General features: G+C 55.5%; 1 protein-coding gene across 1 annotated transcript in view; it reads left to right on the top strand.

Moving 5' to 3' along the window:
• EFCAB8 (EF-hand calcium binding domain 8) overlaps window positions 1-20312 on the top strand; it is a 61014-nt gene that overhangs the window by 13587 nt on the left and 27115 nt on the right. Inside the window, 11 exon segments of the mRNA XM_073792867.1 lie at window positions 178-314; window positions 2549-2649; window positions 5079-5214; window positions 7925-8030; window positions 8251-8335; window positions 8870-8994; window positions 10970-11043; window positions 13053-13183; window positions 16865-16932; window positions 17258-17409; window positions 18796-18933. Coding sequence (XP_073648968.1) covers window positions 178-314; window positions 2549-2649; window positions 5079-5214; window positions 7925-8030; window positions 8251-8335; window positions 8870-8994; window positions 10970-11043; window positions 13053-13183; window positions 16865-16932; window positions 17258-17409; window positions 18796-18933 — 1253 coding nt within the window.

A 20312-nucleotide genomic window follows, 5' to 3' on the forward strand; every position in this document is an offset into this window, starting at 1 on the left:
CAGCCAGTATTTTTGGGTGATCGCATGTTGAACAGATGAGATGCAAAAGATGACCCGGCAACGTGATCCTCTGTGTGTTCCCCCTCAGCACCCAGATACCCAGGAACGCTGTGGCTGGTGATGGGGCCGAGGGACTTTTGGTGAAGTGGACGGTGTTCTTCCTTCTCTCTTTTGAAGCCCTGGACATGAAGACTTTCGTTAAGGCTGTGAAGAAGATTCTGAGCAATGCGTCCATCGAGATGATAGAGGCGCTGTTTTTGAAGGTGGACATGAACTGTAACGGCCTCACCTCCGCTGCTTCAGGTGGCTGGAGGGTGCAGTCCTTGGCTGGTCAGTGGGGCACGTGGAGGGCTGAAGAGGGGGGTAGACTCTGGGGGGCTTGCTGGATAGAGGGAACACTTGGAGTCTTTGAGGGGGCCCTCCCGAGACCCCTGTGAGCTGGGCTCACTGCAGCTTGTTCCCCTGCCAGGGTACAGGAGGGTATGTGACAAACGCTAGTGACCCCTGCCCGAGACTGGCTGAGCACACAGCAGTGAGCGGCAAGGACCCCCGCCTGCCATGTGGCTCTCCTGCACACCAGCCTCCCATTTGGCTCAGGGGATTCCAGCCGGTGCCACAAACATCTCTTAGCCCTTTATGGTCACTCAGTGGCTGTTAAATCAAAAAATGTCAGGGTTGGGCTTCCCTGGTGGTGCAGTGGCTGAGTCCGCCTGCCGATGCAGGGGACACAGGTTTGTGCCCCGGTCCGGGAGGATCCCACGTGCCGCGGAGCGGCTAGGCCCGTGAGCCATGGCTGCTGAGCCTGCGCGTCCGGAGCCTGTGCTCCGCAATGGGAGAGGCCACAACAGTGAGAGGCCCGCGTACCGCAAAAAAAAAAAAAAGTCAGGGTTTTAGAGCATATTAATAATAATGCTTTTTACCCCTGATTTTAAATGTTCTACAGTGCATGTACAGCATTTAAGAATGCAAAAGAACACAGTAAAGTACAAAAAACCAGTCTGATGTATTGATGTAGCAATGCTGACAACGATAACTAGCATTTACACCAGACATTGTGCTAAGCAGTTTATATATTATTATACTTAAACCTCACAGGAATCCTATGGGGTAGGTGCTGGTAATGTACCTCCATTTGACAGATTGGGAAACTGAAGCAAGAGAGGAATAAATTGGGCCAGGGTTACAGAGCTAGTTAGCAGCCGGGCCAATCTTCGGACCCAGGGATTTTGCCTCAAGAACCCATGTGTTAACAGCTCTGTCATACCTCCCCCTCAGCATAGATGTACATTCTGTTTCTTTTTTTTTTTTTTTTTTTTTTTTTTGCGGTACGCAGGCCTCTCACTGTTGTGGCCTCTCCCGTTGTGGAGCACAGGCTCCGGACGCGCAGGCTCAGCAGCCATGGCTCATGGGACCAGCCGCTGCGCGGCATGTGGGATCTTCCCGGACCAGGGCACGAACCCGTGTCCCCTGCATCGGCAGACAGACTCTCAACCACTGCGCCACCAGGGAACCCCTACGTTCTGTCTCTTTATGTGTGTTTTTTGTTTTCATTTCTCTTAATACTCTATAATAAATATGTTTCCAGCACTCTGTCATCTACACAGTGATCTTTCTTCATAACTCCCTGTTTTTTTTAAATTAATTAATTAATTTATTTTTGGCTGCTTTGGGTCTTCGTTGCTGCGCGTGGGCTTTCTCTAGTTGTGGTGAGTGGGGGCTACTCTTCCTTGCAGTGCATGGGCCTCTCATTGTGGTGGCTTCTCTTGTTGCGGAGCACGGGCTCTAGGCGCGCAGGCTTCAGTAGTTGTGGCATGTGGGCTCAGTAGTTGTGGCTCACGGGCTCTAGAGCGCAGGCTCAGTAGTTGCAGCTCGTGGGCTCTAGAGCTCAGGCTCAGTAGTTGCGGCTCGCAGGCTCTAGAGCGCAGGCTCAGTGGTTGTGGCGCACAGGCTTAGTTGCTCTGCAACGTGTGGGATCTTCCCAGACCAGGGCTCGAACCCGTGTCCCCTGCATTGGCAGGTGGATTCTTAACCACTGTACTACCAGGGAAGTCCCCTGTCTCTTGTCATAGCTTCATATGGTGGCCCATTTCGGCCTTGGCCATATTTTCGTGAGGCTGGTCAGTAGGGTCTAGATTTGCCTTCGTGGCCTGGCTTATGGGTCCTCCCCAGCTATTGACTTCTTGATATATGAGCTGGGGCAACTCATCTATACTTGTATGGGCCTTAGTCTTATTATCCATAAAGTGGGGTGAATAAAGAGACTCAGATGCAATGGCAAATGTGGAGTGATGTGAGGATTATCTAGGATTACAGAAACGCGTTGAGGGAGGCGCTGCTGTGCTGTCTTCACAAATGCACGCACAGAGGCCCTTTGCCGATCCAGATCCAAGAACAGCTCTGGTGCTTGGCTTCTTCCCTCGGCCAGAGCCTCCGGGGGCTCCCGGAGCCCCTTGGAAGGGGCTGGGAGAGACGGGCGAGGCACTGGAAGCCGGTGCTCTGCCAGTTTGGCCGACGCCCTCCCTGCTGGCGTTTCTTCCTGAGGCAGCAGGAGTACCTGGACTACGTGATGCGTGAGTTCAAGGGGAAGGAGAAGATGATGAGAAGCCAGTGCTACCTGCGCTTCCACCTTCCCATGAGGATCATACCCCTGTAAGGAGCCTCTCCCTGGGCTCCCTGGACTGAAGGTTGTGTCTGGACCAGGCTGGGGCCAGCCCTGCATCGCCCCTTCCTAAGTCCCCGCGCCTGTCTGTGGGGCCACTGTGGGCCTGGCACCACGCCTGCAGCTCTGTATTCTTTAGCTTGTTTCAGCCTCACAACCCCATAGGTGGGCTTGAGCAGCCCCTCATTGTGTCCCCATTTTTCAGACAAGGAAACTGAGGCTCAGAGAGGCCAAGTGACAGTGGTGGGGTTGCTCTGTTGGACCCTCCGTATCCACAGCATAGACGCTGCTCCCACTTCCTGCTCTGGCTGGGGCTGAGCAGGTCTGTGGTTTCATCCACAGGGTACAGATGGCTCACATAGCGGGGACAGGGCTTTCCCTTGAGGTGACAGGAGTGAGGGCCATCACAGGAGACTGCTCAAGCCCGCACCGGGCCTCGGGAGCAGCCCCTGCATCACTCCTGGCGCAAGTGGCTCCTGTCCCTGCCTTGATTTGTGCCTGACCCGCGGGCGCTCTCCTCCATGTGGCTCCTTCTCTCTCTGTGCCCTGGCCCTGTTTGCCCCCACCCCTCCAAACTCCCTAAGAACGAGGAACATTCTAGTGGATCCAGCCCGTGGGCCCAGGCTTCCTGAGCTGGGCTGCTGCAGGCCTCTTGCTCTCCTCCCGGAGTCTGCCTTGGTTGGGGCACCAGATGCCCCGTGCAGGCGGCCGGGGCCTGGGAGCCAGGTCCTGTGGTAACAGGTGTGGTGGCCTCCATTTGTGGCCTGGTTATAACCAGAGGGGCTGTGGGTGAGTTTGTCTCTGGGGACCACACCCAGAGCAGGCCACGGAGAAGACCACAAGGGTGTCTCTGCCCTCAACCAACCTGAAGTTTAATAGAGAAGATGGTGCGATGAAAACCACGGAAGGGTAACTTTGAAAACAATTTGGTCAAGATTTGAGGAATAGCCAATAAATATGAGTGATGACACACTGTGCAACCGTAAATTTCTACATGGAAACTTTGCTGGGTGTCGTCATACCTTTGCTGGTCTATTTCCTGGGACGTTTGATTCCCCAGGGTGATCCCAAGGGCCTGAAACAAGAAGCTTGTCCCTGTTTTCTCCTGTTTATTTGCTCAACCTCCTAACCTGGAGGGCATGTCCAGCTTGGTGGAGAAAATAGCCAAATAATATTTCATCACCATCAGGAAGGGGTAACTTTGAAAACTGGCTCACCTGGACTGAGCCTGGGCCAAGCTCACCCAGCGCACCATCTCCTTGATCCCGTGGAGGTGCTGTCACTGTGGAGATGAGGAAGCTGAGACCTCAGGAGGGGACAGCTTCCTGGGGCACTCTTCACTTCAGAGCTCTCACCTCTTGGGTCTGTTCCCTACAGTCCCTTGGCCCTGACAGAGGAGGCAGAATTGGAAGGGACGGCTAGAGAGGTGACTGAGAAAATTGGTCAGGCTCTGAGCAGAGCCGTGGGCTGAGGGCAAGAGAGAGGGGAGAGCCGTGTCCAGATAACGAGTCCCCGTTTCTCGTGCAGAGTCTGTAACACAGTAGAATTTCCCAGTGACGTGGGTTATCCTTAAGTCACGGCTCAGCTCACATCCATGGCAACGTGTGGAAAGGGCTCTGGCTGGAGTCGGAGTCGAGGTGCCTGGGTTCTAGTCCCAGCTCTGCTGGGAACCAGGACATAACTCCAGGCAGTTAGCCCCTGGCTCCCTGTAGGGTGAGGCAACATCACCTGCCCTGCTGGGGCCCAGAGGTGTGGGCACATCGAGTGGGAGAGAGTGTGCTGTGCTGTGTCTGGCCCTTTAATAGCCAGTTGGCTTAGCCAGCTTGGGGACGGGAAAGAAGCCACTGGAAGGTGGCGTTGAAGTTCGCTGGGAAGGCTGTTCAGTGGCTTCCTGTGAGGCCAGGCATGCCCCAGGAGCTATTAGCTATGCTCAGGGCATGATTTTGGAGATGAAGAGTTGGGTTCACAAGGCCCTGATTTCTCACTGTCCCTTTATCTACTTTTATCTCGTTCTTGGACCCTATTCCCCCCTCCATCTCAAAGCACTAGAGTAGCTGCTGGAAACACTGTTATTTTGCAGTTTTCCTCACAAGCCCCACTCCACTCGCCTCCTGTGGGCTGTTTTTCCTGTGAAAGGACATCTGGCCCATCCCATCATGAGGAAGCTGACTGGCTATTTCATGGGATAAACTTACTGCTCTGGGAGGCCCGTGTCACCCCAGCATCCCATGTGGGTCTCCTTTCCTTCTGGCCACGGTTGTCAGCGGTGACAGTCCCCTTTGGAGGAGGGGCAGAGCCCACGTCTCACAGAAACTCACCCGAGTTTCTCATGGTGCCTGTGAGGGAAGCTGTGTCCTTCCTCCTCTGTGCTCTTTGCTCTGGTTTGGTTTGGGCTCCTCTCTCTTATCACCTTCCGCAGGAATCATGGGTGTGAGATTGTGAAAGTGGAGTTCTTAGTCCAGCGGCGCAAGAAGATCGGGCATTTCCTGACTGTCACCAAGGACGGGATCCTGCAGTTCTGGTCGGAGTCCTTCTCGCTGACCAGCTCCTTTAGGGTGAGTGGGGCCCACGTGGGTGGTTGGAAAGTCTCTGCCTTCATGCCCTGGACCCGAGTGGGCTCCTTCTCTGGACCCGTGGGCTAGACAGCCACACTTGCTCCTGGGAGCAGGTCCTGGCTTCCCCATGGGACCATGAGCCTCGCATTTCTTTTCTGAAAGCAGGATTCCACCTGGATGTCCATTGCACTTAGATGTCCAACAGATAACCTAAACCCACTTTGTTCAAATTGAATGTCACTGTAGCCCTCCCTGCCCACCAGGCTTCCTTCTCCTGTGCCTCCAGGTCAGTGAATGGCATTGTCATCCACCAGGGTTCTCGTGTTGGAGATCAACCTCCTTTCCTTTCTCTGTCACACCCATTCCACCACCAAGTCCTGCTGGTTCAAATCCTCTGCTTGGACCAGGGAGGAAGTCGCAGTGACTGTGAACATGGGCTCCGGAGCCCAACTGCCAGACGTAGAGCTCTGACTGTACCACCCCCCAGCTCTGTGACCTTGGAAGTTACTATATTGCTCTCTGTGCATCAGTTTCCTCATCTGTCAAGTGGGGTTAATAATAGTATCCCCTACAGGCAGGGTTGTTGGGAGGATTTAATGACATAATCCATGCCTGGTGCTGGGAGCAGGGCAAGGCACGCAGCAAGCACCCGATAAACATAAGCTGACATCGTCATTGTCATGGTCGTTTGTGCCGTCAGCTCCTGGCCAAGCGCGGTAAATGATAGAATGCTCGGGAAAACCCCTGTGTACTTGCCTTTGCCAGGCCAGGCCAGAGTCCTCCAGCAGATGAGGAGGGCCCAGCTCTGCAGAGAAGGCTGAGTGAGCATGCTCTGTGCCTGCAGAGTGTTTCCTAATTGCATCAGGGGTCATCCTTTGGGGCAGGAGGATTCTGTATCATCCCCCTGACCCCAGTTGCCAAGGGAGAGAACCAAGGTGTGTGGAGTTCTAGTGACTCTCTTGGGTGCACTTGGTAGCCTAGGATCAAAGGGGATTCTCACCTGTACTCCCGAGGCTGGCGTTTCTGGCACATTCCCCCCTCTTTTTCTCTGTGTGCTTATCAGGGGGGCACATCATAGCCTGAGCTCCTGCTTGTGGCTACAACATGGTCACCTCAGCTCTCCTGAGGGCCAAAGCCTGGGAGGGCCAAAGAGGACAGAGGGAGGCTCCCCAAGAAGGCCCACAGACCTGGGCATCCTTCCCTGAGGGGCTGCTTTGGCAAGTAGATGTTGGCAAGAGTGAGCCGCCAAGCACCATCCTCGGGCACTCACTGCATGGCCATGGTTGTGCAGCCGGAAGGCCCTGGAGTCTGGGCTTCGCTTACCAGCTGTGCAACCTTGGGCAAGTCTCTGAGTCTCCCCAGGGCTCTCAGTTTCTGGTGTGAACGCGCGTCTTGGGGGTGATGAGCATTACCATCACCTCCACTGTGTGTGGGTTAGACCCCAGCCCTGGGCCAGAGGGGGGCCTTGGGGGCCCTGGTGCATTGTTTTCCCTGCCCCAGCCGTTAGCTCAGGCCCCTGCTCTTGGTGCTCTGAGCTCTGATGGGACAGTTCGGAGCCCGCGTGGCGCTACTCAGGGAGTAAAATACAAGTTCCGCCGCTGGCCACACCTCACTCACGGCCCGTCCTCTCCAACCCAGACCTGTCGGGCTGGCCCCCTCTTCCCTGGGCGTGGCAGCTCATTTCTGCTGACTTGCCTTTGCTTGTGGTGTCCCCTGCCTGGAGTGCCGGCTCTGATTCTGTCTGTGTAAGGGTTGTGTGAGGTTGGCACCAGGGTGGGCGGCACCCATGCCGGCCCAGCTCCTCCCAACGCCGGCAGCACGTGGATGCTTTAGCTGTCACGGTTCCATTCGTTCCTCACAACCTGGCAGGACGGTTTCTCATTAATAAGCCACTTGGACCAGGCAACACTGGCAGGTGGTAAACAAGATTTGGACAAAACAAACAAAACGAATACCAGTGTTATACGTCAATTACATCTCAATAAAAATCAGAGAAAAAAGATTCAGGCAGAGAGGGGCAGGTCGTGGAAAAGTCGGTCTTCCTCTCTCAGACCCTAATTCCTCTCTGGAGGCAACTGCTGTGGCCACTTTGGGGGTGCTTTTCCGTGGACAGCCTGTACATACACCGACCCCTTCTCTTTAAATACACAGATGGTAGCACGTTATAATGCTGCTCTTCACCTTGCTTTTTCACTAGTAACAGGTCTAGGCAACTATTCTGCATTGTATGTACACAGCTCCCGCGTTCTTAATGTCCGGGCCGTGATCGGTGGTGTGGGTTTGTAAGGCGTCATTTCCAGGCAGACTCTGGCCTGTTGCTGTTGTAGCTGGGCAGCAGTGCCCGTTCCTGCTTACACTTCTCTGTGAGTACCTGCAAACACACCTGTAGATGCCTCTTGGAATGGATCCTGGGATCACAAACTATGCACATTTAAAACTTGATGAGCTTGTCAAACTCCCTAAAGGGTTGTGAGGATGAGTGTTCTTTAAGCTCATTTCACAGATACGGAAACTGAGACTCAGAGAGGTCAGGGAGTTTAGCCAAGACCCCACCGTTGGTAGTTGGTGGTAAGGCTGGGCTCCACACCAGGTCTGTGCTTGGCTCCGGGGCCTTGGGTGGCAGGAGAGGGTTTGCGGGGAGGCTGTGCTCCTGGCGTGCTCTCCCGGGGAGCCTCCGCAGCCCAGGTCTCTTCTGCTCTCCCTCTGGCAGCTTTACCAGATCCATCCGCTCCACAACCAGCAGATGCGGGTCATCGACATGGTGTGTCTGCACAACATGAACCTGGTTGCGATAGTGTCGACCGACCAGAAGATAGGTGAGGCCCCGAGGTTCCCCAGGCCGGTGCCTGGCCACTGGAAGCCATGCCTTTGCACTTGGAGAGCCCTGTCACCCAGCCAACTGTGAGCATGAGTTAGAGTCCCCTGGGAGTATTGCTGGGTGGTGAGTAGTGAGGCTTCTCACTGTCACCAGAGACTCCTGAGGCCTGGGACATGGGTTTGGGTTCATGTGTGCCTCCCCTTCTGTCTCTTCCCCAGAGTTCTTTGATATCAGTAACCGTAAATGTGTCTGGGCCTTCACCTTCATCGATCTGGACAGTTGCGTCCTGACCTTGAACTACTGGTGAGTCTCGTGGGAGACCGGGGCAGGGGCTTAGCAGCAGTGGGGCTGGGACCCCCAGAAAGCCTCTCTGGAAGCAGCACTGGAAAGATCCCCACCCTCTGTGCCTGTGTCCTCTTCCCCTCAAGCTGCTCCTCTCTTGGGTCCCCTTTCATGGTCACTCAGACCTCAGAGTTGTTGTCGGCCCCTCTTCCTTTCACCAAGTCAGCCATCAAACCCAGCCTGTCCCGCTGTGTCTCTGGGAACATCATGGTCCATCAGTAGGGTGACTTGACAAAGAGCAGCTGAAGGACCAGGGATTCATTTATTCTGGTTAAGAAAAAGTGCTGATTTCTCTTGGACCTGGTTCACCAACGGTCTGGATCTGGGCGGCTGGGCCCACGTTTGTCAGCTGTTGAGGTCAAGGCTGGAAAGTTGTGTGGGATCTGCCCTCGCTCCCAAGGTGGAGAAGGGCCTTGGAGGCCGGCGAGGGGCGGAGGGTTGCACTGGACACACCCAGCCGGCTCCGTGGCCTCTTCTGTCTCCTTCTTTTCCCAGGTCTGACTATCACAGGGCTGTGTTCTGCTATGGGGACACCAAAGGCAATGTCATCGTCTTCACCTCCAACGATGTGACCCATGGGCTGTTCAACCCCTGAATCCTCCCCAGGACCTCCAGATGGGGTAGCGGAGATGTGGGGAGTGGGGGGAGATGGTCCTGCCCTGGGAGCTCCTTCCCCTCCCTGCTTCCCGGTTCGAGAGTCCCTGGGAAGGCGGTGCACCCACATGCTCAGCTCAGAGCCGCCTGTGGGAGATGGGGTGATGGCGTGACAGCGGGACACGGGACGGGGCTGGGGAGATGGGCAATCTCTCTGGAGGTGGGAAGTAGTGCACGTGAGGGCCGGGGCGGAGGTGGGGGCGCTTCAGGACCCTCCTCATACCAGGAAGAAAGAACCTGTGGCAGCTATGTGACCCGCTCTGGGCCCTGGGGAGGTGGCGCTAGCTTCCTCCATGGCGTGAGGAGGGTTCTGCTCTCCTTGGCTGGGAGCTGCCTGTGGGTGGGTGTTGGGGTGGGGCGGAGAGGCTGCCCAGGAGGCTGCGCTTCCTCGCAGCGCCTGGAGGAAGGCCCGACTCCGCACGAGCAGCGTGAATCAGCACAGGGACACTTGCGGAGCCCTTGGGTGCTGAGCGCTTTGGGCAGTCACCTCCTGCAGTTCCCGCCTGCTGGCCAGGAGGGGCTGCTGTCGTCACAGCCTGTTAAGGGAGGAGGAGCCGGAGGTTTAGGGGGAGACGCGCTTACACTGGCCCCACAGTGGCTAAGCGTGGCTGAGATCTGAGGCAGGCAGTCTGCGCCAGAGCCTGCACTTGAACCACTTGCTAGGCTGTATCCCAAACCGACTGAATGCTGGAGGATGCTGTCTGGGGCTGCTCTGCCTAGGGGCACGAGATCCCGAGGCCTCGGGGCCTGGGGCTGTCGGGGACATATCTGAACTGGACCCTGCCTGGGATCGAGCCTTCGACCCGCAGTGTCAGGCCTCCAGGCCGCACCGTGTCCATCTGGAGGGGGCCCCAGCCCCCAGGGACACTGACTCCTCTCCATCCAGGACTCCAGAATGGCCACTTGGGCTTCTAGCCAGAGTTCCTGAGCAGGGGCTCCAGGGGCCCCCAGGCCTCAGTGACACCTCCTGCCCAGCTTGTTGGGGCAGCATGCGCCACTGGCCGGACAGAAGGTGGATCCTGCCCTGGACGCAGCAGGGGGCTGGCACCCTGCTGTGTCCTGTCTCGTCTGCCTCTGCCCCTGGTGCCCGACCTGCCCTGACCCAACCCACCGTGGTCGCTCTGTGCCACCCTGGGAATTGGCACAGGAGTTGGTGGTCTTTGAGCTGAGTGGTGGACAGGAAATTGGAGGGGAGGCAGATGAGGCTAGAGTGTTGGATGGGAGTCCTTCCATGCCACATGCTGACTGAAGGCTGGGGACAAACAGGAAGGGGGGCCCAGCAGCATGCTGACTTGGGAGGGGCTGGACAGACCAGCTCTGTATGACCTAGATCCAGTTGCTTAACCTCTCTGTGCCTCAGTTCCCTTATTCAAATGGGGTAAGCACAGTCAGTTCATGGATTTGTTAGAAGGTGGAAGGAGAGAAAAGTGGGAGGGCAAGGCTGTGCTTACTGCGCCAGACACGCTTGCTTTACGACGCATGCGTGCAACTTCTCCTTCTTGGAACTTGTATTTGCCAGACAAGGGGGGGCATGTATTCAGTAGTTTGAAGCATGATGGCAAACTCCCAAATGATTATTTTCAGAATGAATAAGAGCCCAGGATCTCAGTTCATTCTCCACTCCAGCAGAGTCAGAGCTCCCTAATGGAGACTCAACCAGCTGGGGAGAGTGAGGAGCCCCGAAATCTGGTTCCAGCTCTGCTAGGAGCTGGCAGGGGGACTCTGGGCAGCAGTGTTTATTGGCCCCGGTCTGTTTTCTGGGTGCCGACTTCACCCCATTGAACTTACCAGGACACAGGGAGGCTTGAGTGAACGTTTGGATGGGAAAGCCTTTTGGGGTGCATGGGAGTTGCAAACCAACTCAAGGGTTCTTCTGAGGTCTTGCTTATTCTACAAACAAGGAGAGCTGGTGACATGGGCCTTGATTTTCTCCCCTATCAGATCACTGGACCGATGTTTCCACACGGAAGCTCTTAAATGAGAAGTCCCCTATGTATAGAAGTTACCGGCTGAGGGTAAGTGGGATCTTTCCTTGGCTGTAACCATGGTAATTAGCTGTACACAGGTAAAAAAAACAAAAATGCAGCAGGTGGATCTGCCCTTCGGTCTCTGCCCTTGGGGCTTGGTCTCTGGGGATGGGGTGGAGGCAGCTGCTGGATCCCGTCCGCTCTTTGTGCAGAAGCCAAACCATCCCAGGTGTGACTGGTCTCTCTCACCGCCTTCATTGCTCAGGCACCAGCCCTCCTGGGTGGCTGCAGCGGCTTCTCGCCGTTTCCCCACGTCCTTTCTCTATGCAGTGCTTTCTCCATTCAGCAGCCTCAGGAATCCTGAGCTAGAAATACAGTCATGTCACTCCTCTGCTCAAAATCCCCCAGTAGCTCTCTTGTCTTGCACAAAATCTCAAGTGCTCCCCACGACCATCAGGACACGAGCGGACCTGGCCCCTGGCTTGTTCCCAGTCTCGCTTTCTACCTTTCCCCTCCTTTCTCTAACACAGAGACGCCAGCAACCTGGCTGTTCTCTGAACACGAAGCCCTTTCCCACCTCAGGGCCTTGACACACGCCGTTCCTTCAGGCTGCTGTGCTCTCCCCCCACATACTGTACGCCCCCCTCTACTTCCCTTGGGTCCCCAACCAGCCAGCCTGGAACAGCCCTGCTCCATCAGCCTCTGCCTTCACCCCTTCACCTGCAGTGCTTATAGGATTCTGACACCCATTACAGCGTGTGTTTTTTTCCCACATCTCCACGCGATTCTCTGACACGAGCTGGGTGTCCTACAATTCAACTCAATTCTGACACTGTCTACCCCAAGATAGCGTCAGATCCCGCAGTTTAAGGGTCCCACAAGACTGCCCTCCCCTTCAGATGCCAGTCCCAAGTTCAGGTTGTTACCTGTGCTTCTGACCCACTGGCATTAATCAGAGGTTTCCACGACCCCCTCCTTGGGTTCGATTAATTTGCTAGAACAGCTCAGAACTCAGAGAAACGTTTTACTTTACTAGATCGCTGGTTTATTAGAAAAGAATATAACTTAGGAACAGCCAGATGGAAGAGATGAGGATGGCAAGGTATGTGGAAGGGGCACGGAGCTTCCATGCCCTGTCCGGGTCTCCACTCTCCCTGCACCTCCACATGTTGTCCAGCCCAGAAGCTCTCAGAACCCCACCTTTTGGGTTGTTACGGAGGCTTCATTACACAGGCATGATTGATTATGTCATTGGCCATTGGTGATCAAATCATCCTCCAGCCTTCACCACGACAGACACTTGGTGAAACAACTCATGCAAAACCCAGCTCACCTCGCCTCCATTCTTGTCTTGGAGAGGAAAATCTCCAGATTGGGAGGCCAAGCACTGGGCCAGAACACAGAACCTGTCCAGCCAGGCCATGCCCTTGACCTGTGGGTCCCAGACTTTATTTTTTTTTTCGCTATACCACGCGGCTTGCGGGATCTTAGTTCCCTGACCAGGGATCGAACCCGGGCCCTGGCAGTGGGAGCGCGGAGTCTTAACCACTGGACCGCCAGGGAAGTCCCAGTCTCGGGGAAGTCCCAATCTCGCCCAACTTGTACCAGATAACATCCTCGCTCACTGCAAACCACTTCCCGACAAACAGGGACAGCGGTGGGGCCGGGAAGCGCAGGCTCACCCATGGTGGGCGCCCCGTGGATGACAGCGACTGTGGACTAGGCGGACTTGGATCCATCCTCCCTCCCCCTTGGCATGGGGCCACAGACAGTGGTATTAGGATGGGCCAGACCTTGCCTGTCCTCTAACTTATAAGCGAGAGTTCACCTAACAGCAGATTTCAGTGCTTGTAACCTGTTCCACTGATAAATGGTGGCCACACACCCCTGATCACATGACCTGGGCTAGGACTGTGGGGCTGGAGCACTTTGTCAGAGCTGTGATAACTAGAGGGGCATAGACTTGGGGATCTCTTGGCCCCTCCAGCCCATCTGGTGGCTGGGCCCGGATGACCGTCCTTGGGTTGGGTCTCCCACCACCACTGCTGTCTTCCCAGGCTCTCCACCCCAACTGGTGTCAACAGGTCAAGTTTATCCCCCAGCTGAACCTGGTGGCTTCCTGTTCAGCCATCGAGGAGTCCTCTCTGGTGCTGACCATATTGCCGCCCGAAGTCCCAGAGAGCCTCAAGTAAGGAGCACCTGTCTCCAGGCAGAGGTGGTGGGGCTGGGAGGGGGTGGGTGGTGACAGTGACTCCGGGACTCTGGCTTCACTTCAGCCGCAGGTGGCCATCCCTCCTGAGAGGGGACCTGCCTCCGAGACAGTGGCATCTCCTGTGGGCAGTAATACCGTGTCCTGTGGATCATGCTGGGTCCAAGGAAGCACTGTGTGTCCTGTGGGCCAACAGTGAGGTGTGGTGGTTAGAACATGGGCTCTGGAGTCTGTTTTTTTTTAAATTGAGGTTGTCAGTTTTGAAAATTGACATATAACATTATATTAAGGTTATATTAAGACGCATAACATAACGATTTGAAATTGTGAAATGATCACAAGTCTAGTTAACATCTATCACCACACACAGTTGTGCATTTTTTTCCCTGTGATAAGAACTTTTATGGAATCTGGTTTTAATCATTCTGGCATTGCCACCAGCAGCAAAAATATGAGGCCTCTGTTATCCACCAATTTATACACAAAACTCAGCACAGAAGCTAGCACATAGTGTAAGGATACAGTCAGAAAAATGTTTTCTGAATGAAGGAATGAATGTGAGTTGCTTCACCTCTGTGAGCCTCGGTTTTCTTGTCTGTAAAAGGGGGTGATAAGCCTTCACTTACCTCAGGGCTTACATGAGTGAGTGTTGTACATAGCGTGTGTTCACTAGTTGGCCACATTAATTCTTTGGAGATGGTTCTAATCTATTTCCTTCATTCTAGATTCCTCTACCCCAGGGGGCATCTTTTCATCTTCTGTCTTTTTTATTTTTTAAAATCAGCTGTTGGGAATTCCCTGGTGGTTCAGTGGTTAGGACTCTGCACTTTCACTGCTGGGCTCGAGGGTTCAATCCCTGGTCAGGGAACTAAGACCACGCATGATGAGCAGTGCGGCCAAAAAAAAAAAAAAAAATACTCAACTGTTAGTCACACAGGTATACGTACATATGTAAAAAATTCAAGCACTAAAAATAAAGCCGGAATCCTGTGGGCTTTTCTCCCCGTTCCCTTATCCAATCCCCAAGTCCTAGAACTAACTGCAGGTTGGAGGCGGGGTGTGTATGCCTGTGGCGGTGGGGAATCTTCTGTCTTGGTTTTTGTGGTTTGAGTGGGGCGGTGTGGTGGGATTTTGCTTGGAGCTGGTTTGCCGAGGTCCATCTCTCTGCTTTGGTGGGAGTATTACCTCATGTCTGTGATATGTCTTTCAGCTTCTTGTTTTATTGGGTCTCAAGGGCAGGAGGCTATGACAGGCTCCTTGGTCTGCCTGCCACCTTCCCACTCCAGCCACACGGGGCCCCCTTGTGGCTCACACATGTTCCTGCCCCCAAGCCTTTGCATTGCTCCTCTCTGCCTGTTTTTTTGTTTGTTTTTGTTTTTTAAACATTTTTATTATGAAAGATTTTTAAACACACAAAAGTAGAGAAATAGTATAATGCTTTAATATCACTAGTACTAGTCCAAGTTAATCTTTACCCAAGTGTCTCAAAAATATCTTTTTATGATTATTTGAAATCAGATATAGACAAGGTTCTAGGATGGTTCTGAGCTGAGGAATGGTGTGCTCTGGTGTGTGGGAGCATCCTTCTGGCTGCTCTGTTGCAAGTGGAATGTACGTATGTGGGCAGGAGGGGAGATGGGGACACCAGTGAGGATGTCATTGTAATAATCCAGACTACATGTGATGGTGGTCTGGAGTCTGCCTGGCGTGGAGACGGAGAGATTTGAGATATATTTTAGGGGTGGGTTGCAGAATATAGTTATACACATGAGCACACACCCCGTTCCTTCTTGTCTGTATGAAGTACACACACTGGCCAGCAGGTGGCACCATTGACTGCTGGCTGGTCTCTTGTTCTGGTGATGTTCTCTTGGGGTGTAGCCTCTGCAGGTGGGGCCTGGCACTGCCAACCCAAATTCTGCCTCTGGAGTGGCCTTGTAGACTTCTTCCCTTCGTCCCCTCTGACCTTCCAGTCCCTTCTCTGCACAGCAGCCATCTGTGCAGAGACCTGGTCTCCTCCAGCCAGCCGTCATGTCAAAGCCACCTGCTTATTTCCCTGCAGGACTTGCCATGATGTGTACATGTCCGTCTCCCTGTCCCTGTGTTCCTTTACTTGCACAGGCTGTTTTCCTCTAGAAGAAAAGCTCCAGTGAAGGCAAGGGCATCCTGTCTGCACCTCTGGTCATCCTGGAAGGGCATAGGAGCCAGGAAATCTTTGTTGAATAAATGGGTGAATCAGGCTGAAATGATTTCTAGTAACGTTTTGTGACTGTTCTTCCAGAACATTTCTCTGCACACATAAGCATGGAGGGAGACTTATCTGGTTTGACAATACAGGTATTTGGTATGCTCTTCTTGAAGTTTTCTAATGTCCTTTTTTCTTTTGGCCGCACGGCGCGTCATTCAGGATCTTAGTTCCCTCACCAGGGTTTTTTGGTGAAGTTTTGACTTTTAGAGGAATCCTTCTGGCTGTGGAGTGGGGAGCTCAGGGGAGTGGGAGCAAGGGGGGAGGTTAAGAGGCCCTCCTGGGAGGCTGATGCAGAAACGAGGGGGCCCTGGGCTGTGGTGGGATGTGAACAAAGAGGATTTGGGGCCCAGGTGAATAATGAGAGCGCAGGAGAGGGAGCCTCTAGGGTGATAACCAAGCTTAGTTCCCTGGGGAGTAGCAGAGGTGCAGTTCAGGGGCAAGTTCAGTGGAGAGCATGCTGCGTTAGAGGCCTTGGAGTTGAGTTTTGAAGGGAGAGTTTGAGTGGAAAGAGCTGGCGGGGCAGGATGTGTGGATGTGAGGGAATAGCGCACGCAAGGCACAGAGCTCCCAGGGCTCTGGGGCCTGTGAGGGCTGTTGGGCCTGACCTTTACCCTGATCTTCCCAGAAGCCCTGCCTGGGTCCCCTGGCCCTCCTGAGCACCCCGACGGCCTCCTGGCTCCCCATCGCCCATCCCCCGGGCCTCCAGCCCTGCCACACCGTTTCCTGTCCTGGAGCTCTGGTTCCTGAGCCTACTGCCTCTCCCTGCCACGCCCACCCTGGGTCTGAACACTGACCGCCCCCCCCACCTTGCCAGCCATGGGACCTCGGGCAAGCTCCTTTATTTCCTTCTGTGTCCTCATCACGGCACAGGGCTCATGACAGTCTTCAGGGTTGTGTGAGGGGTCCAGGTGACTCACAAGACAGCACCCAGCACAGGGACCAGCACGTAGCAGGGACACCTTGTTCTCTTCCCCTAGCCTTTGGGGGATCCCCTTCCACCTTTTGGTCTGTGTCATGGGTGGGAGGACAGCCGTCTCCCACCCATGTATAGTATAGTGAAGGTGCAGATCGAGTTAGGTTTGCCCTTGGAGCGAGGCGAGCGTGGTGCAGCTGCAGGAGTTGCTCCTGCTTCGCGGCTGCTTTCGCCTTCATGTGCAGGCGAGAGGTGGGCGTCTCCTCCAGGTACTGCTGGTTTCGGGCTGAGCGGGGGCTGCCGCTCTGCTGGCGGTGCTGGCCCTGCCTCGGGGGCAGGGTGAGCCCAGGGCAGGGTTCTGGGGGCCGCTCTCTCCTTGGGTGGAGACGTGGTGACTTCTCCCTGGCCTCCCGGCGGCCCTGCCTCTAGCTCCTCCACACCCCAGCCTCAGAGGCTCTCCGAGGCCTCCGGTCACAGCCTTCCCCCTGTGCTGTTGTAGGTTTTCAGTGCTGAATTTAAGAAAAGGGATTCTTTGCTTTGATTACTGCCCAGAAAAGAATGTCCTGGGTAAGTAACGTTTGTATCACGTGAGGCTGCTGGTCTGGCAGAACTAGGGTGAGGGCTGCTGGGGAGGTGGGGCCCATGAGAGCGGAGGCGGAGGCCCTGCAGCGTCTGCCGCCAGCCACTCTGGTCCCCGCCCCTGGGCACCTGGGGTGGAGTGGTGACAGGGGCTTGCTTGGCATGGTGGCAGAGGAGGCGGGACGAGAGAGGCAGAGGGATGGATCATAGCAACACCCCCCACCTGCCGAGCCTGGCTGGAGTCCGAGGCCTGGCCCCAGGACAAGGTCCCAGCGCAGGCCCCCAGTGGCTGATACCCGGTTTTCAACTTCAGTGACTGGTGGCCATGACCCCCTCATCTGCCTGTGGAACCCCTTCTTCTCGAAGAAGCCTGTGTGGCTGATGAAGGGGCATGAGAGCTCGGTGACACACCTTCTCGTGAACAGCAAGCACAGCAGCAGCATCCTCAGCATCTTCAAGGACAAGGTGTCCTCAGGGAGCTCGGCCCTGACGCCCGCCACTAGCTCCTGTTCCCCAGCAGAGATGCTGGCCCAGGGAGAACGATCGAGCTCAGCCAGCCAGGGAGCTGGCTGCAGTTGGCAGGAGCCTGAGGCCCAGGGCAATGGTGTGACCTCCCTGTCCATGGTCCCACCCTGGCCTGAGGCCTAGAGGCAGGTACCCCAGGTGGCACCATGAAGGGGCCGTGGGTCTCTGACCACCCCCATAGGGTCCTGAGCCCAGCTCTGAGCAGCCCACCAGAGTTGGGCAGGGCCCTTCCCTTTATGGGGTCTCAGTCTCCTCATCCAGAGAATGGGTGTTGAGTGGTTTAGAGAAGAGCTGCTGGTGAAAGAGCAGAGGAATGTCTGGCGCATAGTAGGTGTACAACAGATGTGAGCCTTTCCCTCCCCACAGACCCGAACTTGCTCCTCTCGGCTCTCCCAGTGACCACTGCTTGGCTGCCCTGGCTGCAGGGCCTGACTAGACCTTTTTCAAATGCCCGGGGTTCCCCTGATCAGGCCCGCTCCTCTGCTTCTCTGAGCTGTGGGTTTAGGGTCTCTCCCCACCTGCTGGGGGATGCAGGCCAATGGTTCCAGGTGCCCTCCTTCAGGGGACAAGTCTGTGTCTTCTGGGACTCAGTAGATCAGGAGCTGGCAGGGCCCTGGTTCACCAGGCCACGCTGCCCACACATCCCCACACTTGGTACTGTCTGGAATTCTCCTGGCAGCGCTGGGAGCTGGGCATCGGCACCTCTGATGAAGGCTCCGAGGCTGGAGGGGTCGGGGACAGAAGTAGACTTGCCCAAACCTTCATGGGCAGCGATGGGCAGAGCCACGGTGTGGACGGCAGTCTGTGGACTCCACGCCCATGCCGTGTCCAGCTTGCTGCTGGCGCCCCGAGTGAGGAGTGTCCTGGAGGGACTTCCACGGGGCCCCTCTGGGGACACTTCCTCAACCTGGGAGGAAGTCGAGGGGGACAGGTGAGCCTTTTGGGCAATGATGTTGGCAGCTCTTTCTGTGCCCTGCCTGGCTTTACTCGAGGGAGGCTGGGGTGGGAGCTAGTGAGGGTCTGCAGGGGCAAGTGCTGCCTGTGAGGTCTTCATCCTCAGCCGATGAGCAGCAGCTACTCGAGCAGGGTAGAGACCCTGGGGGAGGCTGGGCGGGGGGCGTGCCTCGGTTTCCTCATTTGAGCATAAGCACAGCGTCTGTCTTAGGGCTGTGATCCATGGCAGTCACTTAGCGTGGTGGGTGTGTCTTGGAAGTGCTTGCACTGGGTGCCCTGGCCCCGCTCCCAGGAGAACCCCAAGGCCTCAGGTGCCAGCTGCATCCCCGAGAACCCACTCTTGGCCTCTTTGCCTGTTTCTCACCCCCGCAGAATATTCGCGTGTGGGACATGCAGGACTACGAATGCCTCCAGTCCTTCTGCGGGAAGCATTTTGCCCTGGGACACTGCCCCATCACCAGCGCATACTTCCACAAGGATGACGACAGCCTCATCTGTAGCACCTACTCAGCGCTGCACGAGAGGGAGGTGGGACCGTGTCTGCACCCAGAGGGGAGGGGCTGCAGCCGTGTTCTGCAGTCCCATGGGACACCGAGGGGTGGTCACATCCCGTCCGTCCTGAGACTGCTTCGTGCCATGAGGACAAAGCTGCTAGACTCTGTGGGCTGGTCCTCAAAGCTCTCGTCTCCTGGGATTTCCTGGGGGACTGTTGCTAGGCCCTCAGTGGTCACCCTCTATGCTGCTGTCCTCCTGACCCGTGCATCCTCCGGACTCTCCTCAAAGCCCACCTTGAGGCCCGGGCTGGCTTAGAAGACCCCGCCCGCCCCCACCGCTCCACGCTCCCTTGCCTCCCCTTGATCACGGCCCTTATAACTCTGTCCTGTCGTGGTTACATGCCTGTCCCTCCTGCCAAATTGTGAAGCCCAGGAGGGCAGGGCCCACCCCCGAGCAGCCCCTCTGAAGGAGAGAGCCTGGAGGGACCTGCTGTGAACACTGTCTATGAGCCATGACTTAGCTGGTGCCCATGTGAGGTCTGTCCTGACTCTGGAGGACAGGACAGCCTGGGAGAAGCACAAGGGGCTGACCGTCCAGGGTGACAGGGGGACCTGTGACAAGATGGGAGCTGAGGGGACTGCAAGGACAATCAGCAGCCAGTAGAGGGGGAGGTTCTATCTAGAAAGGGCGGTGAGGGTGTCATTTGTGGTTGGGAGGAAGGGGAAGCCCCACTGAGACCTCCTTCCCTCTGTTGGCCGGTGACACACACGCTGTCCTTGTGCCCTTGGCTGGCTCTCCCAGGTGGCAGGTTTTTCTTGAGAAGGGAGTTGGTGGGTTCCTTCGTCTCTGCTGAGTGTCAGACTGGCTGCCAGCATTTGTTGAATTAAATAGACCTTTGAAGTTCATTTCAAATCATCACACATTATCAGCCCTCTGCTCTTTGTCAGGAGCAGAGAATATATTAATTAGGCACTGTCCCATCCCTCAAGGAACTTATGGGGTAGTAGGAGAACACATAACTTTAGTAGAAAATGCCGTGTGTTATGATGGAGATGTGTGCTAGGTGCTTCATCGAGCACAGAGAAAGGATCCTTAGCCTAGCCTGAGGCAGAGGTAGTCAGGGAAGGCTTCCTGGATGAGGGGACACCAGATTGAGGCTTTATGCTTTTCAGAAGTTATAAAAGGGACCTTGGACTTGCATTTTGATCTTGTGGGAACACGAGGCTTTGGGAGCCCTGATCTCAGGAAGTGGGGGCCATGGAGTAGGGGTGAGCTATCAGCAAGCCTGTGTGTAGTTGAGGATATCTTGATGTCTCAGGTTACTGGAAGTTTCTCCCTGGGGCAAATCACTGAGGGCAGGCCCCTTCTGACTGCCCAACTGTCTGCCCCTCCTC

This window comes from Tursiops truncatus, chromosome 15 (assembly GCF_011762595.2).
Source record: "Tursiops truncatus isolate mTurTru1 chromosome 15, mTurTru1.mat.Y, whole genome shotgun sequence".
NCBI classification, from domain to species: Eukaryota; Metazoa; Chordata; class Mammalia; order Artiodactyla; family Delphinidae; genus Tursiops; species Tursiops truncatus.